Source organism: Odocoileus virginianus, chromosome 6 (genome assembly GCF_023699985.2).
Source record: "Odocoileus virginianus isolate 20LAN1187 ecotype Illinois chromosome 6, Ovbor_1.2, whole genome shotgun sequence".
NCBI lineage: Eukaryota > Metazoa > Chordata > Mammalia > Artiodactyla > Cervidae > Odocoileus > Odocoileus virginianus.
Genome location: NC_069679.1, coordinates 2,201,399 through 2,226,153, shown reverse-complemented (window position 1 = coordinate 2,226,153; position 24,755 = coordinate 2,201,399). Strand labels below are relative to the sequence as shown.

Here is a 24,755-nt window from a genome sequence, read left to right as displayed (position 1 = left end):
AGGAAAAGTCTACAGTGCTCTCAAAGTCATGCTGTAAGGTAGAACTTTAACAAGTTTGGGGCTGCGAATGCTTAGAACTCTTGACTCACTGGCAGAAAGGATGACCTGGCTATATCTGAAGAAGACACTCAGTATTTCTTCATCCTGGGTGGTCACCAGGCTGATCCCAAATCTTACCCGCTGATACTCCCTGCTCCATAGGGAGCTCGCTCCAGGGACCATGGCCTCTCTGCATGATTGAAACTCCTCCAGCACGGCATGAAAAGCAGAGCCTGGTGGTCACCTGTGGCAAGGACTCACATCTCCCTCACGGTTTCCAGATGTGAAAGTCTAGAGCGTGTCCATCAACCCTCCCCTGCCGGCAGCCGGAGAAGACACGTACCTTTTGTGCGTCACAGCTTCCAGTTCAAAGATGTTGAACTCCCAGCTTTCCTCATTATCAAGTAACTGGGCGATGGAAGGGGGGACATCATTGATGGTTACTGGCATCGCAAGGTGACTATGACTCTGGGGCACATCTGAACAAAGAGATGGGGCGAGAAGAGTGGGTAACTGGGGACTCCTGGGTGCTGCCAAGCATCTGTCATCATGGGTGCTGCTAGAAAGAGTCTTGAACTTCCAGGGGCAGAAAGATTTTCACCTCAGGGTTCTCTTATACTTCTGAACTTCAAGATTCCCCCAATAGAAAAATAATTCAGCTTAACTGAATTAACTGTTTAAATATAGTCAGATTTGTGATTCCTACTCTGACAGTGCACAGAGAAGTAATTTATATTAGGAGACCTGGTTTCAAATGTAGACCATAGAGATGTTTAAACTCCAATGAGACCAACAGCAAGTATCACGAGCACCCTCCCCAAACAATAGTCACAACTCCAAGGGAGATAAAAGGCCAGAGACAGGTTATCAGTTACAGGTGGAGAGAGGACAACTTACTCTTAGTGAAGACGTACTCATTTCCTGACAACCTTCTCAAGCCATCCTGGAATAAAAACAGATGCTATGAGAAGCATGCTTTCTATGCCATTATCATAATTCTCTCGGTTCTTTAGTTAGCCAAAGGGATTTGAATCCTGAATAACCCAGTCAGTCTGCAACTCCAAGCTGAAGCTCAAAACTGGATCAGAACAACAGCTGCCACGAAACACAGGATACTCTCCTTTTCATGGCTATTAGCTGCAGGAGATGGGGAACCGAGACTCAAGTGGCTGTGACTGCACTCTCTCACCTGGGCTGTGAGCTGGCTCTGTCCTCATGCTGTCTTTCCTTTGTGACGTTTGGAAGCCATATTAATGAAATCACAGAAGCAATCTTGCTTTGGGTGCATGTTAATCTGAAAGGACCTCATGAAAGTGAAAGTGCAAGTTGCTCAGTCGTGTCCAACTCTTTGTGACCCCATGGACTATATAGTCCGTGGAATTCTCCAGGCCAGAATACTGGAGTGGGCAGCTGTTCCCTTCTCCAGGGGATCTTCCCAACCCAGGGATCAAACCCAAGTCTCCTGCATTGCAGGCGGATTCTTTACCAGCTGAGCCACAAGGGAAGCCCAAGATTACTGGAGTGCATAGCCTATCCCTTCTCCAGGGGACCTTCCCGACCCAGGAATCACAGGCGGATTCTTTACCAACTGAGCTATCAGGGAAGCCCTAGGGACTGTCACTTTGGTGTTCTTAGACTTACATCCTGGGGAGCCAAATCCATGGGCCACATTTGGGGTATGATTTAATGGAAAGCCTTTAGAGTGCTCAGTCGCTCAGTTGTATCGACTCTTTGTGACCCTGTAGACTGTAGCCCGCCAGGCTCCTCTGTCCATGGGATTCTCCAGGCACGAATACTGGAATAGGTTGTCACACCCTCCTCCAGGGGATCTTCCCGATCCAGGGATCAAACCCGCATCTCCTTTACTGTTGAGCAGATTCTTTACTACTGAGCCACTGTGGAAGCCCCAAAGCTTTTAAAAGGTTGGGTTAATTTTTGACTAACATCTAAATTAACTTTTTTCCAGTTATAGTTTCTATCTTATAACAGGAGCTTAGCTGTTAGTCTTCAAAGGAAGTTTCTGGACTTGAGGTCTTGGGAAGGGCAGCGGAGGGGAGTGAAAAGAATGCCTATGTTCCACCATTTAACAGGCTCTTGAACTTTAGTCCCCAGATGTTCTTCAATCTCAGTTCCTATCCTCTACCTTCTACCCGAGTACCCAATTATTTAGATCTTTGCTTAAAAGTCATTTATAATTGCTTATTTGTCATCCTGGGAAAGTATGTGCTAAGGTTTAAAGTGTTAATGAAGGTTTCTCCTGAAGTCACACTTAGAATCTTCAGGCCAAGAGCTTAAAATTTCAAAACTAGGTAAATAGATAATGATGGCCATAACTATCCTGCCTCTAAGGCAGGTATCACAAGGAACTCCTCTGTTGTTTTTATTTTCTCCTTCTGCTTTTAATTTGCCTTTGTCTCTTCTCTTTCCTAATGCTTCATAAAAATAGGTGAAGCTTGCACTGGTTCCTCACTGCATGAGCTGGAGAGGAAGCCCATGGTCTGGCGGCGGGGAGAGGATGGCAGGTAACTTATTCTGGGAACCAGAATCTTCCCACAGCAGCTCTGCAGCGGCCAGCCTCCTAACAGACCCTTGCTAGTCTTTGTTTTCTTAATGGCAGTATTGTTGACCTTCAATGCTGTGATGGTTTCAGATGCGTGGCAAAGTGGTTATACATATATATATGTGTGTGTGTGAATCTTTTTCATATTCTTTTATATTATAGATTATTATAAGATATTGACTAAAATTCCCTGTGCTATTCAGCAGGTTCTTGTTGCTTATCTGTTTTATATATAGTAGTTTGTATCTGCTAACCCTAATCTCTTAATTTATCTCCTCTACCACCCCTTTCCCCTTTGGTGGCCATAAATTTGTTTTCTATATCTGTAAGTCTATTTCATAAATAAGTTCATTTGCATCATTATTTTAAATTTCACATGAAAGGGATACCATATATTTGTCTTTCTCTGTCTGACAACTTCACTTCATGTGATAATCTGTAGGTCTATTCATGTTGCTGCAAATGGTATTATTTCATTCTTTTTTTTTTTTTACTGGCTGAATAATATTCTGGTGTGGTGTGTGTGTCCTTTAGAAATAGAGTCTACACTGCATTTGGATGGGAAACCAAGGCCAACCCAGGGCCTTGAAAGGAATAGGAGGTTACTCAAATCACGGGGGCATCAGGGACCTTTGGTAAGAACAAGGACAATGGACCAGAAAGCCAGTCAACATTCAGCATCTGGTGGCAGGGCTAGACAGAAAACTTGAAAGTAACACTCTTTGGTGCCTCAGACTTTGTTCTCCCAAAGAATGCTTCCAGCTTCATTCTCCAATAAGAAGCACAAATGAATAATTTGAACTTTCTTATTTTTCTTCACTTGCTGATAGATGATGATTGCGGACAGATCACAGCAACACCAACAGGCCAGGACGAGGTCCTTAGAAATCAGCCACTTCTCATGGTTACAGATGGTGGTCCTGGAGTGCTGGCAAGGGGCGACCCCGCCCCTCCTCCCTATTCTGAGCCACAGTGGCCCCACTGTTTTACTGATTATAAAGGGAATGCTATGTAAAGCTTTTATTGAAAGAAAGGATTCTACAGGTAAGATCTTAGTGCTGTCATCTAAGTACCAACCCTTTCATTATGTAAAGGGCCTGAGGCCCGAGGAAGCCAAGGTCTCAATGGCTAACTGTACCAGGTCAAGGGGAGGAAGCCAACAAGGGCCCCATTGTGATAGCTAGCCTTCAATCAACTGTCCATCTACTCCTCACTGCAACACGAATTCTGGGGGACCAATTATTCATTTGTGTTCCTGCCACGGCTTCTAGTTAGCTCATACGGCAGGCATTTCTACACCTGCCAGTAACAGCTTATCTGTTCCATGTACTCGGAAGTACATTTGACGTCCTCTGCCCCACATTTCCGGTTCATTCTCATCACTCACAGTCATCAGCCCTCCCACGAGATCACTGGTGTGGGGATCTTCATCTTTGGTACCCAGCTGAGGGGAGTACAGTTCCGTAGTTCGTAAAATTTCTAAAACTCTGTCCAAGGCTTCTGCCACTGTGACAGGACTGTTTTCTTGGGCTGCGTTGATTATATTTATAACCTAAGGAAGTGAAGAGAGAGAAAGAATGAATTTGAGGACACTAGGCTTCAGCTTCCCAAAAGTCGCTCAGGAGGCCAGTCTGAAAGAAATGAGACGATAACACATTCTATTGTTCAAAGTGCCGCGTGTCTTCAGGGCAGCGCCCCGTCGTCCTGAAGCTAGCTTCTCTCGCCACCCTCCCTGGTGTTCACCTCGGCAGCCACATCTTCTCAGGCTCCTCTGCTGATCTGTCTCCTCCAGCTCTCTGCTACAGGCTGCAGTCCTCAGAGATTAATGCTGGGCCTTTCTCTCTCTCTACAGTTCTCTCAGAGACGAGCTCTTCCATTTTCACAACTCCGACACATACAACCCGCATGCCGAGGACTCTCAAAATTACATCCCAGCCCTGAACTCCTTTTTGACCTTCAGATTTATGTATTTATGTATTCAGTTCCCCGCCTGGCCTATCTATTGGAGTATCTTACTTACATGTCAAAAACTAAAGTCATGACCTTGCTCCCCTCTTCCCAAAGAAAGCAAGTAAACATTAAAAAAAAAAAACCAAAAGACAAGAGCTGCACTCCTTTGGTTTCTACATTGTGGTGAAACAAACCACTTCTATTAATCTTGTGCTCAAACCAAAAACCTGGGAGGCCCTGGTTGACATATCACTTTCCCTCAATTCTCGCCCTGCCTGACCGTATAATTCATCATCAAGAGACATTGAAGGTACTCCCAAATATTTCTTGATCTACTCATTTCTGTCCCGCTCGGCTGCTGTAATTCTAGTACAGCTAACCCCATTCCTTGCTTAGAATTCTGGAATAGGTCCATAACTGGCTTCTTCTCTTTCACTCTTGTCACCACCAGTCCATTCTCTGCATGGCAGCTGGGTGTTCTTTTCAATAAACATACCAGGTCATGTCACTTCCCTCCTTTGAACTCTTCTGTGGTTTCTGTTGCACATAACCTAAAACATACACTTCCTATGGCTCAGCTGGTCAGGATGAACTGAGCCCTGCACATCTCTGTCACCATGATGCCCCTCTGCTTGCCGTGATCCAGTCACGCTACATTCTTTCCAGTCCTCAGTTGCTCCGTTCCCTCCTCCTCCCACCTCGGTACTCATCCCCTGCTGTGCCTGCCTAGAATCCTCTTCTCCTAACATTTTTGCATCCTTCAGGTCTTACTGCAAATGTTACTTCCGCTACAGAGACCCTCCTTGACCACCCTTTTCACCCAACCAAAACAGGGCCCTAACCTAATTCTCCCTCATAGACACCTGTTGTTTTCCTTTATGACAGCGACTGCCATTTATAACTGTGTCTTTATGATGCGTCTATTTGTTTAATGTGTTCCCTTTACTATAAACTCCAGGATACTGGTAGTATGCCATGCATTGCGTTGTCTCCAGAATACAGCGAGGGCTCGGTGGCCCTGGCTGCGGTGCAAAAGCCGCAGCTGCCACTCACCTTCGTGATGGGGGCCTCGATGGTCATGGAGTGGATCCGTGCCATGGATGGGTAGCGGCGGTTCTGCAGACTGGGTGCTGGAGAGAAGAAAGTGGAATCTGTCGCTGGTGGCTCAGCTGGGTTTCAGTGCAGCAAAGGAGCCCTTCATAGACCGCGGGCCTGATTCTCACAGGACTACGGTCCTCACTGCACCCCACAAAGCAATGACTTCACCCGTCTCTTAATCTTAAACTGCTGAGAGCTCAGCCACTGCTTGCCAGGGACTGGAAAGGGTGCTCTGGCCTAGAACTTTGATGACAGGAAGGTTTTATGAGTCTCAGGTTCACAGGGGGATTTCAGAGAGGGTTGATGGGATCCGGAAACCTCATCCCAAGAGCCTAACGATGCCCCAGGACTCACTTTCCCTAAGTCACTGAAGCCCACCTTGGGCAGCTCCATCACTTTTGGTCTTCAGTCACAGATTATGTAACCAAATAACTGCAGTGTAGAAGGGAAGGTGTGATCCGTGAGCCCCCCCTCATTCTGAGTCTTCAGGGTCTTAACACCAAGGACCTATGGTGGGGCTAGCTCTCAACTATAAAAACGGAGCTAGTCCAGCTGAAATTCCCTCATCCATTATCCTCTCCATCTAAAATGGATATCCTTTCCATCTCTCTACACCCTCAACCCACTGGGAAAAATGTCAGTCCATTTTTGTCATTTCATTTTGGGTCCCAATCTCTTGCATGCTGTGTGCTTTAGCCATCTTCCTCTATGAATTATCCATCTTGTTTCTTTGGTTCGTGTTAGCTCAGCCTCTTCCCTCTTGCTCAGGTTTCCCACTGTGACCTGAAGGATAGATGCTAAGAGGGACTCAGCTATCAAGGCTGAGCTGCTTCAGCAGTTATGTGTCCTAACACACATTAGGACATAAAGGAACAAGCCTAGTGTCATTTCATAGAGAAGACAAAGGCTATAGAAAGTAAAAAGGAGTAAAAAGGCCTAAAACCTTTTCTGCCTACAGGAAAAAAGCCAGTTTAGTCATAATCCTACTCTTTGGGATTGAGTTTATATGCTGACGAATTCTTGAATATATTCCTATGTCATTTCCTACACTTTAAAGTCAAGGAAATATGAACTTCTTACCATCACTGCCTCGAGATGATATTGATTTCACATCAATGGACTCTTTCCTCCTGTTCTTGTATCTGAATGAATGAGACTCTAAGGATTTCAGATTAGTAATGGAGAATGATTAGTTAACAACTTATTCACAGCAAAGTTTACACATATTTTTTCCCTCATTCTCCAAAGAAAACAAGGTTACTTTTTAAGCACTGTAAAAATATTTTTTAAGAAATAGCAAACCACTATGTCTTTAAATCCTCAGCACATACAGAATTATCAGTAATATTAATTGTGAAAAGATGCCCTTTTCTTGCAGCACCATATTACATTGTAGTGCAGCTTATTATTAAGGGTTATTTAGTTCCATTAATAAATATCTTCTTGAAAATAGACATTAAAACTGGGGGACTGTTTTGAGTTCTTTTTGACCTGAAGGACAAGGATGGGAAAGGCTTCTGTGGGGATATCTGAGGAAATAAACTAGTCAAATACATAGAGAGCTGAATTTATTTGAGAAATCAGTTTGGACCAATTTTAGGTCCCTCTGAAAAGTCAGACCTCTAGATGGTTTTCTAAGTCCTCCTGAGAATATGCTTTCATCAAATGATGCAGATCCCAGGAATGAAGAGAAGAAAAAGCAGTTTTATAATCCCAACAATTTCTAGCAATTTAACTTTCACTTTCATCCCTATTTTCTGATGGAAAAAAAGTACTTAAAAAAAATCTGTGTCTTTGCAGACTGAATTTAACACTCAAAATGTGCTGTCACATTAATGTTAAATCTAGTTGACCAGTGCTACTGACGCTACCAATGAGGACCAAAGGGTGAACATGTCAGAGGGGGGCTTCAGAAACATTTTCAGGGCATCTGCTGCTTGTATGAGTAACCCATGAGCAAGGAGAAAAACTTAACCACAGCACAGAGTTTTTCCTCACTGTGCAGATGTGCAGGTTTCAGCAGGGGACATGCTTTTCTCAGACACCCATAAGTGACCATATTTCAAGAGAGAAAAAGAGATGCAGTGATTTTTGCAGAATTGTCTACTGACACCAAAAAAGTACAAGAGAACATGGTAATTAACAGATCCAGTTCCAAAGCCAAATTGCTGAAATTCCAATCTCCACTATGCCATCTAGAAGCAGTATAACCTTGGGAATGTTCCTTCTGTGTCTCAGTATCCACAAAATGGGGATGATTATAGCATCTCATTCATAGATTGTTGTGAGATGTAAACGAGTTAATTCATACATAGCCCTTGGGACGGACAGCCAGTGCCTGCTACATAGTAAGTATACAGCTCATGTTGTCCGTTATTATGAATCACATCTGTTCATCTGCATGTATAACTTCTTTTCAAGCACACATGGTATCATGTTACAATATTATTTTATTACTTGTTATCACTTTGTAATATGTCTTTGATACTTCTCTAGGTCACCTTTTAAACTAATGTTCTTAAATATCTGATTCCATTTTAAACAGTTTAAACCAGCAACTATAGATAGCACTTTAAAAAATCTGATTCAATTTTTAAAAGTTTAAATCAGTAGTAACTAAACCTGAATTATATTTATATAGCTTAAAGTGGAAGGTGTGTGTACGCTAAGTCACTTCAGTCGTGTCTGACTCTTTGTGATCCTGTAGACAATAGTCCACCAGACTCTTCTGTCCATGGGATTCTCCAGGCAAGAACACTGGAGTGGGTTGCCCTGCCCTCCTCTAGGGGATCTTCCTAACCCAGGGATCGAACCCAGGTCTCTTATGTCTCCTGCACTGGCAGATGGGGTTTTTAGTACTACGTGGGATGTGCAAAGTTGAAGGTAGAAGTATTATAAAGTTAATTTGAACAATAAAGCCTTAGGATCTTGCCTTAAATCACCTAGCTTGAAATATTTTACTATCCCTTTGCATATTTTTCTTTCAGATCCTGCCTTAATAATTTTCCTGGCCTTGGCTTTGAGCTTCACTATTTCTTTATAAGGAATCTAGAGGTAGTGGTACTTCAAGTGATATTGTTAGGATCATATTGCATCTTTCAAACCTGAGAAACTAATGGTCATTTGCAAGACATTGGTTTTTAGCCTATTCTGGAACTTAATAATAATATACACCCCTAACATTTGTTTATCAGATAACAAATTAAACCTAACTTATTAAATATTTAAGATTAAATTCAGGATTAAAGAGCACAAGAGTTCATCAAAGTGCAGTTTCCAAATAAAGCTAAACTCGAGAGACTACATACAGCCCAGACTGGCTGGTTGAATTCTAAATCATCCCTAGAATTATTCAAAGATGGGAAATGCTTATTCTTTCAGACTTCATTTCAGCTAAAATTAAGAAAATCTTTAACAACAGAAAAGATCAAGGGTTTGCAGAAATTATTTCTTCAATAAAGGCCATTTAAATCAAAGAATTCATTTATTCCTTCTACCAATAGATGTTGTGGAATTTGAATTTAAAAAGACAGAGAAACGAAGGATGAGGGATTCAAACAGCCATACTCAATGGCAAAAAAGGATACAGTGTCATCAATCCAAAAAAAACAAAAAACCAGCTACAATATACTGATCACCTACTATGCATCGAACATTGTGCTTTACTATTTATTTTAATGATAATAATTATATAATCATTACAACAGTTCTGAAGGCTACAAAGTACAATCTCTATTTTACTGATGAGGAAATTTAAACTTGGAGAAATTGTGTGGGTAGCTCAAGGTCACAGAGCTAGTAAGTGGCAGAACTTCTGCTTTCCAAGACAGGATGGTTCCAGTTTATCATCAGTGTTCTGTACTTGTTGAGTGTCTATTATATGCAAGGCAATACTGGGCACCATAAAGGACAGGAAAATGCTTGTAACAGTTTGTAGCTGGTAGGTCAGTTAAAACAATACTCTCACTAGGTTAAGGAAATGAACTAAACCATCTGTGAAAGAAACAAAGTGTGGAGGGAAGAGGAGAAAGATATCAAGAGTTAATTCATCTGACAAATGAAGAAACTGAAGGTCAGGTCAGATGAAGTCTTTCTGAGTAGGTGAGAACACGGTCCACTCCGGAACAGAGGAGAGGAACCGCGTGAGGAGCCCAGGGCCCAGCTTTGCGCCGAAGCGGCCGGGAAGCCCCCCGCAGCGGGGAGAAGGCGCTGTCTCTACAGGAATGAGAACTGTACGCTGGAGGCAGACTGACTTTTCCCTCTAATGATCAAAGAATTCCAGACCTTTCTGAGGTAGAGGCCATTCGTTCAGCCCCCGCTTTTCACGGGAGAGGAAACCAGGAGTCAGTGCGTCTTGCTCAAGGTATGACGTGCGGGTGTGGGCAGCGGAAGCGGTGACTCGCTGCTCCTGAGGCCCAGGCGGGCCCAGCGCGTTTCCGGGTCGGATGCGGTCACTGCCGCAGAGAAGGGGGGCCTGGCTGTGCTGTGACAGCCGCGTGCCCTCTGCCCTCCAGGCCACCCTGTTGTGAGTTTACCTGCTCTCCATGGTTTCCAGGCAGCAAACGAAGCCAGGGTGGGGAAGGCATTCAGGAGGAAAGGGTGCCATGAATGAAGATTCAAAGCCTTTTAAGGGATCCTGCTTTTAACCTGGCTCTCAAACCTTTCATTATCAGCACTGAGGTATCAGCAATTCAAGTTTCCGGGTGAAACTGTCAATCCAGGCTTCTTCAGACTGATTCATAGACTTGAGCCCACAAATCTCACCCGACCGTGTAAGAGTGAGATTGCACTATTCTCACCTGTCTGAGAATTGTCTCCTGAATCACGATGAATCTTGAGAATCTAAAGTTGTTCAGAAGTTTGGTAAAACAAGAAAAAGAGATTTAAAATATGGTATTAGTTACATTTCCAACCAATTTCATTAAAAACTCTGAAGAGTTCAAGAAAGGAAGATGTTGCATAGATAACATGAACAGATGAAAGATGTACACAGGTGATAACACTACAAATTCTCTATTACATCCCGACACTTATAAAATGCCTGAGTCTGAGGACAGGAAGAAGTCCAAGGGATGCTCTTGCTAAGCAAGACATCTAGATCTCCAGTCAGCTGTTCTCATTTTTGACAGTCTGCAGAAATGCAGAAAGACAAAAAAAAATTTAAAACAAGATTAAATATTTTTATCAGGCTATCATATGTACCTATGTACCCTGTTTTTATTTCAGACATGTTGTATATTTTTCCTGTAATATGAAAGCAATCTGAATTTAAGCCTAGAATTCAAAAAAACCTTTCAAAAAAGCTCTTCAAACACACATCAATTATAGACAGAGTCAATTTACTAGATGTTTCTTCACAAGGTCTTAACTTTAGATTCAGTTTAGTACCTATTTCTTTCTCAGTATGAATTTTTCGTGCTAGTGCTCGGTAAATATCTCAAACGCTGAGTGAAGCCATTAACAGTAGATATAATAAATATGCTTTCTTTGGGGGGTTCTGCATTTCTCAGGTTGATAACTCAGACATTGATTCTGGGGCACATCTAGCTGTCATGATTATAATCAGGCTGCTATGCTGCTAAATTTCCGGTTTCTAAAACCATCATACATTTGTAGGCACTGAATAAACGGAGTAAGTTAACCCGAAGAGCAAGACAGACGAATGTGTAGGACTGTTTATGGAGGAAGATTACTATGGTTTAGCAACATCAGCTGTAACAGCCAGAAGTCCCATATATTAATACATCAGATAAAAGTAAAATGTTCCAGCTTGACTGAACCATTGAAAAATGATCACGTAAAACAAGTGTTAATATAGGGGGTTTTGTATGAATTTTTCTGCACAGTTCATTCCATATAAGTACAGAAACAGTTTCATGGCCAGCCTGTGTGAGATCTCGGTCTTACAGGTGGCCAAAGGGCTCTGACTCATTTATCCTATAATTATAGGATATTTTTATTTCTTCTGTTTTCTTTTCTTGTTTTTCTTAAATTTTATTTGGCTTCATTGGGTCTTAGTCGGAGCATGTGGGATCTAATTCCCCAACCAGGGATAGAACCCCGGGCCCTTTGCATTAGGAGTGCAGTCTCAGCCACTGGGCCACCAGAGAAGTCCCTATTTTGCTTTTTCTTTACAAATAGAGACCATTTGCTCAAAGCTACTGAGAGCAATATGAATGTTTGATATACCAAATGAGTACAGCTTTTTCCTCAGTCAACTTTTTAGCTCAAAAGCAAGTCATCGTTAAACGAAAGCTTTTCTCTCTGAACCACAATCCACCTTTCCTTAAGGAACAAAGTCCCGCGGCTCCCCAGATTACACACCAAAACCCCTTTCTTGTCTGTCGCTGACCTCCCCAGGCCCTCTGACTGGACTGTGGGCCTCCCGGGAGGGCAACACAGGCTTTGCATTCGGTCTGAATGGAAATAGATGAAGCCCACGGTCCAGGAGAGGCCCAGGCCAGCCCTGCCTTTAGGATGATGGGCTCCATCATCCTAAGTGTTTATGGAAACACTCCTCAACCCACCGACCGTCACTGGCTTCACCGGCAGAGCTTCTGAGTGCTGTGTCAGGGCATGACTCGCTTCATAATCCTCTGCGGTTAGAACTGGGCCTGGCGACAGCTGGCCCGTCACACCTCAGCAGGGCTAGGGTTTCATGGAAGCTTCTGACTCACAGTCCATGTGCTTCTCCCAGATACCTCCTTTTACAACCAAAGGTTACTTGAATGAAAAAAATCTTACAGAATTACAACTTTCTTCTTGGAAGGCTAAACCCGTCCATCATTTATAACTTGGTATGAATGCTTCCTTGGAATGAATGAATTATTTCCTCATAAATCTCAGTCACTCACTGAGAAAATGGGCTTCCCTGGTGGCTCCGTGGTAGTGAATCCACCTGCAATGCAGGAGACGTGGGTTCGATCCCTGGGTGGGGAAGGAGGAGCTGACTGCCTCCTCCAGCAATCTTGGCTGGAGATCTCATGGACAGAGGAGCCTGGCGGCTACATTCCAGCAAAGGGGCTGACGTGACTGAGGTGGCTGAGCACGCACACAGGACACACGGCAGGTGAGCGGCTGTGTGGCTGGCATCACTGGTGGGCACTCATGAGGCTCGTGGGCCCGGGGACTGTGGACAGGAAGAGAGGAGGGGCCGCTCCCGTGACTACAGCCGCCTTCTCCTCCGTGTCTGCACAGCGCGGCAGCCTGGCCATCACAGAGTCCTCTCGAGGGAGGGGCGGTCGTCATTCCTTCTGACACATGGAGAGGTGGAGGGACTTCCCTGCGCCACGCGGCCAGCGCTTGGCAGATCTCAGTTCCAAACCGGCTCGCTCTAGATCTAAAGCCACTTCCTCTTTGTCACGTTGCTCTCTACGGTTAGGCCCCAGAAGGACAGCCTGGGGTTCAGGCTTGTTAAACTGGGGTCTGAGGACACAATGCTCTGGTTCAGTGAAGGGCATCTGTTTGAATCTAGTTTTCTTTGTAACTCTGGAGAAGACATGACTCTCTGCTATGGATAGGTTTTGTCATGCACAAGCTAAAGTGAAGCACAGAATCCTAATTTAAAGGTCACATGACAGCCAGTCTCTCCAGAGTATGGTATTTTGTTCCCCCTCTTGCAATGGAAATGCATCTATAAATGAGTAAGAATTCTGACATCCTGTGTCCCACAGGCTTCAGTGCTAAGGTGCTGCAATATGAATGCTGCTGGCCTGGCTGGGGCCACGCCTGCCAGAGCTCAGAACTGGAATTTCTTATTAATAGCAAGGCCTTGGAGGCTTACAGCCTATTTTGGGGGAAAAAAATTCATAATTCCCATATTTTAGTTACCTAACGTACAATAGATTCCCGCAGGTGTTGCTGTCCTTGTGCTAAACGCTCTGTGTACAGACACTGGATTATGCTTGGCTCTTAAAAACACTGCAGGTTCTAGATGTGTGTGTGCATGTGTGTCAAGGTCATTGATTGTTCTCCTCTTAAAGAAGAGCCATTTAACAGTGACATTCTCGGGACTTCCCTGGTGGTCCAGCGGTTAGCAATCCGGCTTGCAATGCAGGGGATGCGAGTTTGATCCCCGGTCAGGGAACTAAGATCCCACACGCTGCAGGGCAGCTCGGCCGGCTGAAGCCCCCATGACTCACCGAGAGAGCCCGCATCCTGTAATTACTGAGCCTGCACACTCTGCAGCCTGTGTGCCACAACTCAGACCCAACGCAGCCAAATAAATATCTACATAAATAGAATTGCAAAAAGATATTTTCTCTGCACATCCACCAGAACGCTTAAAACTAAAAAGAAATTCTGTCAAGGATGTGGAACAACTGCAACTCTTACACACTAGAGGGTGTATAAAGTTGTACAGTCACTATGAAAAAGGTCTGGCAGTTTCTTATAAAATTAAACGTATGCCTACCCTGGGACCCAGCTCCTCTGTGTTCAGTTCTACTCCTGAGTTATCTACCCAAGAGAAATGAGAGCATATATTCACAAATACGTCTAAGAATGTTCAAAGGAATCTAAACGGAAAGCAGCTCACAAGTCTATCAACAAGAGAAATAAACTGTGGCAGAAATAAAAAGGAAAAAAACACTGATACTACAACACACAAGCATGCTGAGCCACGTGTCTGACTCTTGCAACCCCTGGACTGCAGGCCGCCAGCCTCCTCTGTCCATGGGATTTCCCAGGCCAGAATCCTGGGGCAGGTTGTCATTTCCTTCTCCAGGGGGTCTTCCCGACCCAGGAGTCAAACCCGCACATCCTGTGGTTCCTGAACTGCAGGCGGCAGGTGGGTTCTTTGCTATTGAGCCACCTGGAAAGCTCATGTACAACATAAATGAATCTCAAAACACTGATGATGAACGAAAGAAGCCAACACAAGAGACGCTTCAGGAAGCTCTGGAACAAGCAAAACTCATCTACGGTCACAGAATTCAGAAGAGTGTTACCTCTGGGGGTGGGGAGGAAGGGACTGGAGGCGGGGATAACTGGGAAGGGGGCGTAAGGGAATGTCTGCGGTGGGCAGGTTTGAGATCTTGATGGGGTCTGCATTACAGAGGCATATGCATTTGTCAAAATACAAGGACGGTTATACTTAGGATTTGTACATTTCACTGTATGTAACCTTTACTAAGAAATGAAAAAACTCTCAACCACATATTAAATTCAAATTAATAATATGCATGCCAAACTACCAAGGGGTGAAATGTTCTGATGTCTGCAACTTAATTTGAAATCTATCAAAGAACAAGATGGACTGATGGCTGAATCGAGGGAGGGTTAGATGGATTGATATATAGATAGACAGATAATTGAGCAAAGTGTTAATTACAGAACCTAGGTGGTAGGTATATGTGTATTTACTCACAATTTTTCTTTTCTGTGTTTGAAAATTTTCACAATAAAATATTGAGAAAATTCTATGTTCAACTGAGAACATGGATTGATAACTAAAAACTGGAAGTCCGAAACAGTTTCAAAATCAGTGAAAATAAATAAGATGAAGAAAATTGAGAACAGCCTGAAACGAGTGAGGTAAGTGACACGTCCCCATCCTGGGGACTCTACCATGAACCTGAGCATGAAAAGGATGTTCCACTCCAAACCATAGCTATGGAATTGTGGACAGCAGCTGCCAATCTCAGAAGCATACGATTTACCTAGGTAACTATTTATACACTGATTTTAATCATTTTATTGATTAATTTTTGTGCATTATGGAGGTATAAATGAACCGAAATCCTGATATCTCTTCTGGGAGAATAACTCTGAAATAACTTTTTAAAAAAATGAACAATCACAAGATTTCTTAGCAATTAAAATGAATCAAGACCAGGATGGCTATAATAACAAGCTACTAAGCAAATAAATACTAGGTACCTCCTTCAGTATGCATTTCAGACTCACCTTGGCAGAGTGTGAACAGACCTTGGGTAGAAATGTCTAATCTGCTTTTGTCACCATGGAATGACAGAGTTATACAAGGCATCCATTGTAATTAAAACCACCAGATTTCCCAGTATGTGAGCTGGGGGGGTGTGTGTGTGTGGGGGGGGGGACGGTCATCCTTGATGCTTCCTTTTCTTTCATCCTCACATCTAGCCCATCATCAAATCTTGTAAAATCTCATTTCTAAACACTTCTGGGATTATTCACTTCTCTCCATTGTCAGAGTACAGGCTACCATCAGTTCTCATCCGAACTCTAACCTCAGCAACAACCTTCCCAACTTAATCCATTTTCAACTTTTGAATCAGGATCCTGCAAAACTGTACATCTAATCCTGCCGTTTTCCTGCTTAAAACTCATACTCCCCACCTGGTCTTGGGGTCAGCCCCGTGTGACGACCTGGCTATGAGAGGCTGCAGTGTGCCTGGCCCTGCAGTTCCCCAGAGGCGCCCTTGACCCCGGCCACTGTGCCCGGGGCTCCCAGTTTGTGGGTACACTGCCACCCCCATCTCTCTCACTTCCCCATGCTCTTTGCTACCACACATGTGCCTCTTGCCCGGAAGCCTCCCCGTCCACTCTCTTCCTTTGGCCCATCTCTCCTCCAAATCTGAGCTGAGGGTGGTTTCTCAGGGAAGCCTTCCCAGGTATTTCCTGCCCATCCCAGTCCCTCATGAGGTTAGATTCTAGTGTCACATGTTCTCAACGGGCTTTGCCTTTACTGCGTTTTATACAGTTCATAACTCTGCACTTATTTCATTGTCTGTTATCCTTCCCAACTACAAGTCCCACTTATATAGCTGCAGCTGTGTCTCACTTGAGTAATCAAGTATACCTTGTATACTGGACTATCCTAGTACTGAGTGCTAACACAGTATCTCTATGCAGAAGTACACTAAATATCAGTGCACACAAGAGTGAGATTAATCAGGTTCTTTACCTTACTGCTTTTTTGTTGATTATACTTAATACTGACGTCTCTAAAGTGCTTCATGGTACAGTTCAGTTCAGTCCAGTTGCTCAGTCATGTCTGACTCTTTGCCACCCCATGGAGGCAGCACGCCAGGCTTCCCTGTCCATCACCAAACTCCCAGAGCTTACTCAAACTCATGTCCATTGAGTCGGTGATGCCATCCAACCATCTTATCCTCTGTCATCCCCTTCTCCTCCTGCCTTCAATCTTTCCCAGCAGCAGGGTCGTTTCCAGTGAGTCAGTTCTTCATATCAGGTGGTCAAAGTTTTGGAGTTTCAGCTTCAACATCAGTCCTTTCAATGAGTATTCAGTTGATTTCCTTTAGAATGGATTGGTTGGATCTCCTTGCAGTCCAAGGGACTCTCAAGAGTCTTCTCTAACACCACAGTTCAAAAGCATCAATTCTTCGGCACTCAGCTTTCTTTATGGTCCAACTCTCACATTCATACATGACTACTGGAAAAACCATAGCTTTGACTAAATGGACCTTTGTCAGTAATATCTCTGCTTTTTAATAAGCTGTCTAGATTTGTCATAGCTTTTCTTCCAAAGAGCAAATGTCTTTTAATTTCATGGCTACAATCACCATCTGCAGTGATTTTGGAGCCCAAGAAAACAAAATCTCTCAATGTTTCCATTCTTTCCCCATCTATCTGCCATAAAGTGATGGGACAAGATGCCATGATCTTCATTTTTTGAATTTTTTTTAAGCCAGCTTTTTCACTCTTCTCTTTCACTTTCGTCAAGAGGCTCTTTAGTTCCTCTTTGCTTTCTGCCATAAGGGTGGTGTCATCTGCATATCTGAGGTTATTGATATTTTCCCCAGTAATCTTAATTCCAGCTTGTGCTTTATCTAGCCTGGCATCTCGTATGATGTACTCTGCATATAAGTTAAACAAGCAGAGTGACAATATACAGCCTTTATGTACTCCTTTCCCAATTTTGAACCAGTCTGTTGTCCCACGTCTGGTTCTAACTGTTGCTTCTTGACCTGCATACAGATTTATCAGGAGGCAGGTAAGGTGGTCTGCTATTTCCTTCTCTTTAAGAATTTTCCACAGTTTGTTGTGATCCACAGTCAAAGGCTTTCGCATAGTCAATAAAACAAAAGTAGATGTTTTTCTGGAATTCTCTTGCTTTTTCAGTGATCCAATGGATGTTGACAATTTGATCTCTGGTTCCTCTGCCTTTCCTAAATCCCGCTTGAACATCTGGAAGTTCTTGGTTCATGTACTGTTGAAGCCTGGCTTGGAGGATTTTGAGCCTTACTTTACTAGCGTGTGAGATGAGTACAATTGTGCAATTGAACATTCTTTGGCATTGTCCTTCTTTGGGACTGGAATGAAAACTGACCTTTTCCAGTCATTTGGCCACTGCTGAATTTTCCATATTTGCTGGTATATTGAGTGCAGCACTTTCACAGCATCATCTTTGAGGATCTGAAATAGCTCAACTGGAATTCCATCACCTCCACTAGCTTTGTTCATAGTGATGCTGCCTAAGATCCATTTGATCTCACACTCCAGGATGTCTGGCTCGAGGTGAGTGATCACACTATCGTGGTTATCTGAGTCATGAAGATCTTTTTTGTATAGCTCTTCTGTGTATTTTTGCCACCTCTTCTTAATATCTTCTGCTTCTGTTAGGTCCATACCATTTCTGACATTTATTGTGCTCATCTTTGCATGAAAAGTTCCCTTGATAGCTCTAATTGTCTTGAAGAGAGCTCTAGTTTTCCCCACTTTATTGTTTTCCTCTATTTCTTTGCATGGTAGGGTACTGAAAAGGAACTGTCCCAATAAATGTGCTCTAATAGTGCCAAATCTGTGACAGCAGAAGAACTGGTGGGATGGTGAGAAGTCAAACACCTGGGTGCACCCTCATCCCTGAACTAGTTGCTGCCCCTCTGATTCATTGCTATGTCATAATCAATGCAGTTATAAAACCAGTAGCTACTATTTAAAAAAACCAATTGTTCATGTCTAGACATTCATTCATAAAGGAATAATGAATGGTTTTGAAAGATTTCTTGATCATACAGAAGAGTGCTGGCTTTGATCAGTTTTCCACCTCAGGCTTTACATTATTTGCTTGTTTTCTGCATCTTCCCCTAACCCAAATATTATGAAAAAGTGTACAAACCTCGTTAAATGAAGAAAAGTACTATTCTCTTAAATACTCGATGTAAGCAGTCTTTGAGTGAACATTCTTGATCAATAACTTCATGACAAAACCGAATGCTTTGATGTATGTGACAAGATTTCAGTAATAGTCGAGGTTGAATGTTGGGTGAGAGATTTGATTATGGGAACTGAGTCATTTGAGACCCTCCCTTCATTCACATGCAGCAGAGAGTAAGTGGTATAATACAGAACCTCTTTGATCATCTTTCTTTACTGAAAATACTTTGATGAGTTTTTCCTTGGAAGTTATGAATATCTGATGTAGAGATCAAACATCCTTTCTGTCTGCTCTATTTAAAAAAAAACAAAAACACTTGAAGATACAGTTTTCAAACTCCCCAAACAGCAAAACAAATACCAAACAATGACCCCAGAAACACTGAAAGAAAATTCATGCAACCTGCTGGATCCCCGTCCTCCATGGTTACCCAAAGTCAGGGCCGAGTTGTTGCCGTTGTTTTCATGGCATGTTTCTAGTTTCTCAAGATACTACAGCAGCAAGACAGACAAGCTGCATGGATGCCAACCTTGATGCCTGCTGTCAGATCTCCTCACTTTGGGTAATTTCATGAGCATAACAGACTCAACATGACATTCTCTCTCCTCTTTTATCTTGATGGTAATTGAAAATGCTACTTATATCAAAGCTACATGCATTGGCTTGATGAAAATGCACACGAATATTTAAGATTACACAAGATTAAAAAGAAAGATCTCAAGTTGCTTTTTTTTTTTTTTTTTTTCAGGTCATTTGCTATATTCCAGACAAATGTGGAAATAAATATCTCCAGTTCTGGAAGGTAATTTTCTTGGGAAAATTCAAACACCCTTCTGCACAATGTCTGGTCTAGCATATTCAGATATCACTGGTATCCATTGGTTAAAATTTCTCTTACTTCAGTCCTAGTGTCCACTGGCCCTACATTCAACATGTGCTTGCAAGAACCTTTCAACAGAGAAGGACTCTCATTACGTAGCCCAGTGATAATCATTTCTGTATGCTTATCTCATGGGAAAACACTTAATGGAAGCCACCATTCAGGTTTAGATGGTTTGTCTTTTTCCCCTTGTCCAGTTTCTCCTTTAATTGCTATCAAATACCTACAATGTAAGCACCACCTTGCTGCATACCTGGACAACACTGGGGTTTCTAATATGGAAATAGGATAGTGATTCTCACACTTCCCCCCAGAACTGAATCTCTAACAACTTCCCCGGTGAGCCAGGGCTGCAAGTCTGGGGACCGCACAGCAGTTCCTGAGGCCGCCCTCTTCAGCACGCTCTGCACCAGCAGACGGGACACCTGGGAGCTTCTTAACTCTGCTCTCAGGCCCACGTTGAACAGAATCTGCATTCTAATGTGTCATCTCTAAGTGAACTGATTATAACTACAGTTTGAGAAGCACTGATTCAAGTGAAAAACCACAAGCTCGCCAACAGATTTTTAAAAAAATCTCCACTCATAGCTGTGTAAACTTAAGAGCTTCACTGAGTCTTGGTTTCCTTATGGGTAAACGGGACCAATGCCTACCTTTTAGGATCTAAGAAGGTCAAACGAGATAATGTGTACAAAAGGCCTGACCCTCTAGCTCTCAGGCTGGTCTGTTAATTTGCAATCCCACAGATGGCTGGCAAACCACACAGCTGTGCCCACCCCCATGATGTCAGTAGGTCGAGGTCAGGGCCCCAGAACTTGCTTGAGATGCAAGTTATGTGAGGCTGAGGCTGCTGAGTCAGTGGCCCTACTTTGAGAACCACTGGCCTGGCAAACAGTGGATGCCCAGATAAGGCTGGATCCCTCTGCCTGCTCTTGCACAGAGGTATCCTATTTCCTGAAAGTCTGGATGCAGTGCTGCTCACTATGCCAGGACTGATCTTAGTTTACAGAAATCATTTCCTTCAAGGTACACACATAAGCAGCACACATGTGTTTTTCACTTTTATGCCATCATTTCTCCAGCCTCTGTCCCCTCACTGCTAGGGACAAAGAGAAACTTACAGATAAATCACCCCAGAAAGAAATTTCATTGTGCTTAAAGCTTCTTGCTCTCAAGGAACTGTCCATGACTGATGGCACTTTTGCTAAATGTTCTGTTTTGTGAACTCAGATGACTGCTAGATTTTTTCAGGAGAGGAAGGGAACTGCAACGATCTAACATTTTCCCCACTCTGGTTACTCCAGCACTGGACAGTCATTAAACTGCTTGATGACACCCAGGCTTTGCTGGCACTGTGATTAGCAAAAGACAGAAGCCACCAGCAGGACCCTTGCTTAATAAATCAGGCCCTTTGGAAGCTACCCAGAGGCGGGGACAGCACAAAAGGAAAAATAAGCAATAACGAGAGGACAGAATGGTGAAGCAGCTTTATCACTGTGTCCTGAGGTTCTGAAAATGTTCACAGGAATCTTTGCTTACACTTTGTGAAAAATCACCCCTGGGAGGAAAAAAGGGCATCTCTAATGGATAACCCTTCTTCTAACTTCAGCTGAAGAATCATTTATTGGTTCCGTGTGACAAAGATGTTTAGGACCTGCCCTCAAGGGATTTACTAATAGGGGACAAAAAACAAGTACTGTCACAATGAATTTATTCATTCTGTGTTTGATGAGCATGTACTATGTGTCAGGCAATGGTCTAGACACTGGGAATGTGACAGAAAACAGATAGTTTTAGGAAGCTGGTTTGAGTGTCAAGATGGCATTTCACATGGTGTGATGCTAAGGGGTTAAAATTTAAGTTTGGGGCATTTCAAAACTTGATGCTAAATAACCTGGACTCTCCTATTCAATTCACCTGTCCTCTAATGTTTTTCCAAGCCTTCTGGGTTAATAAGGAGAAAGCCTCAAGTAGGTCCCAGTCTCCGAACTTTCAACCAACAGCTGTAGCGTCCAGATTTGCTAACACCGTGGGGTTCTTTCTTCTCTTATCTGTTTTACTGTTAGCTTCCATTCTGACTAGCGATTATGGCATTCCATTTTACGGTAGTGACTACCATGATGATACAAAGTATTACAAGTGACTGCTTCAAGGAGGAGGAAAAACTTTCCCTACATGCAGATGAGATGACACTATACCTAGAAAATCCTGAGGACTCCAGACAAAAACCACTACAGCTAATAAGTGGATTCAGCAAAGTAGCAGGATACAAGATTAACATGGACAATCAGTTGCATTTCTTTACACTAACAATGAAATATCAGAAAAGAAATGTAGAAAAATAATACCTTTTAAAATAGCACACACACACACAAAATACCTAGGACTAAACTGACCAAGGAGGTGAAAGACATCTGCTGAGAACTATAAAACATTAATAAGGGAAACTGAAGATGATTCAAAAATGTCAAGATATCCCATGCTCTTGGATTGGAAGATACATTGTTAAAGGTATTGTTTAATACTGTTAAAATGGCAATTCTGCCCAAAGCAATCTACAAATTTAATGTGATCCCTATCAAAACACCCATAACGTTCTTCATAGAACTAGAACAAATAATCCCCCCAAAATAAAAGATCCAGAGCTTCCAAAGCAATCCTAAAGGGAGAAAACGAAGAAGGAGGTGTAACGCTCTCAGACTTCAGGCTGAGACTCACAAAGACTGTCACAGTCTCACTCCAGACAGCGCTGCAAAGCAGGGAGAAACATCAATAACCTCAGACACACAGACGACACCACCCTTATGGCAGAAAGTGAAGAGGAACTAAAGAGCCTCGTGATGAAAGTGAAGGAGGAGAGTGAAAAAGTTGGCTTGAAGCTCAACATTCAGAAAACTAAGATCAGGGCATCTGGTCCCATCACTTCATGGGAAATAGACAGGGAGACAGTGGAAACAGTGTCAGACTATTTTTTTGGGCTCCAAAGTCACTGCATACAGTGACTGCAGCCGTGAAATTAAAAGACGCTTACTCCTTGGATGGAAAGTTATGAACAACCTAGACAGCATATTTAAAAGCAGAGACATTACTTTGCCAACAAAGGTCTGTCTAGTCAAGGCTATGGTTTTTCCAGTGGTCATGTATGGATGTGAGAGTTGGACTATGAAGAAAGCTGAGCGCCGAAGAATTGATGCTTCTGAACTGTGGTGTTGGAGAAGACTCTTGAGAGTCCCTTGGACTGCAAGGAGATCCAACCAGTCCATCCTAAAGGAAATCAGTCCTGGGTGTTCATTGGAAGGACTGATGCTGAAGCTGAAACTCCAATACTTTGCCCACCTCATGCGAAGAGTTGACTCATTGGAAAAGATCCTGATGCTGGGAAGGATTGGGGGCAGGAGGAGAAGGGGACAACAGAGGATGAGATGGCTGGATGGCATCAAAGACTCAATGGACATGGGTTTGGGTGAGCTCCGGGAGTTGGTGATGGACAGGGAGGCCTCGCGTGCTTGATTCACGGGGTCGCAAAGAGTCGGACACAACTGAGCGACTGAACTGAACTGAGCAGTAATTAAAAGTGTCAATGATACCAAGACAGACATATGGATCAATGAAACAGACAGCCCAGAAATAAACCCACACATTTACAGCCAGTCAATCTTCAATAACGAAGGTAAGAATATAAAATGGGAAAAAGACAATCTCTTCAGCAAGCGGTGTTGGGAAAGTTGAACAGCATATATAAATCAATGCAGTTAGAACCATCTTCACCCAATGTACAAAAATAAACTCAAAAAGCCTTAAAGATTTAAACATAAGACAAGACACCATAAAACTCCTATAAGAGAGCATAGGCAAACCATTCTCTGACATAAATCATATCAAAGTTTTCTTAGGTTTGTATCCCAAGATAATAGAAATAAAAACAAAAATAAACAAATGGGATCTAATCAAAACTCAAAAGCTTTTGCACAGCAAAGAAAACTACCATATAAATAAACAAAAACAAACCCACAAAATAAAACAAAAAAAAGACAAGGTACAGAATGGGAGAAAATATTTGCAAATAATGCAACTGACAAGGGCTTGGCCTCCAAAATATATAAACAGCTCATAAAACAACAACAAAGCAAACCTAACTGAAAAGTGGGCAAAAGACCTTAATAGACATTTCTCCAAAGAAGACATACAGATGGCCAGTAGGCACATGAAAAGATGCTCAGCATTGCTAATTATTAGAGAAATTCAAATCAAAATGACAATAAGGTACCACCTCACACTGGTCAGAATGGCCATCGTTAAAAAGTCTACAAATGCCAGAAAGGGCGTGGAGAAAAGGGAACCCTCCTGTGCTGTTGGTGGGAATGTAACTTGGTTCAGTCACTATAGGAAACAGTGTGCAAGTTCCTCAGAAGACTAAAACCTGAATTACCATATGATCCAACAATGCCACTCCTGGGCATACACCTGGACAAAAGTGTAATTCAAAACAGATACGTGAGCCACTATGTTTGTAGCTGCAGTATTCGCAGTAGCGAAGACATGGAAACAGCCTGCATGTCCATGGGCAGAAGAATGGATAAAGAAGACATGGTGCACAGATACACTGAAATGCTGCTCAGCCGTAAAAAAGAAATACGGCCGTGTACAGCGACACGGATGCAGCGAGATGTAAACTATCATACACAGGGTAGATAAACCGTTACACACAGGATAAGATCCTACTGACAGCACAGGGAACTTTATTCAATATCCTGTAATAAACCACAATAGAAAAGAACATGAAAAGAATGTGTATCACTTCACTATATACCAGAAACGAACAAAACACTGTAAATCAACTACACTTCAGTTTAAAAAAAAAAAGAAACTTAGAATTACTTCTAGAATTTCCCATTTAATATTTCTGAGGTATGGTTCACTGCAGATAACTAAAACCATGAAAAGTGAGAGCATGGATAAGGGGACTGTATTGTGCTTCATCCTTTTCAGACACAGTGGGTCTTTGGGCAATCATCCTGGATTCCTCAGCCCAGCACACCCCATCCTGCTTGCTTCTCTTGTCCAGCAGAAGTCTCCATCTGGTGCCCCGTGACCTTCCTTCCCACCTCTGAATTTGTGGTTGTTCATGA

At 42.9% G+C, this 24,755-nt stretch overlaps 1 protein-coding gene across 5 annotated transcripts in view; it reads right to left on the bottom strand.

Annotated features, from left to right (window-relative positions):
• PDE8B (phosphodiesterase 8B) overlaps window positions 1-24,755 on the bottom strand; it is a 254,927-nt gene that overhangs the window by 16,956 nt on the left and 213,216 nt on the right. For all 5 annotated transcript variants that reach the window (XM_070468576.1, XM_020902681.2, XM_070468574.1 and 2 more), the window contains exons 11-16: window positions 10,447-10,489; window positions 6,728-6,805; window positions 5,603-5,679; window positions 3,987-4,151; window positions 937-982; window positions 383-518 (exon numbers count right to left, since the gene is read on the bottom strand). In XM_070468576.1, coding sequence (XP_070324677.1) covers window positions 383-518; window positions 937-982; window positions 3,987-4,151; window positions 5,603-5,679; window positions 6,728-6,805; window positions 10,447-10,489 — 545 coding nt within the window. The remainder of the gene's footprint in view (window positions 1-382; window positions 519-936; window positions 983-3,986; window positions 4,152-5,602; window positions 5,680-6,727; window positions 6,806-10,446; window positions 10,490-24,755) is intronic.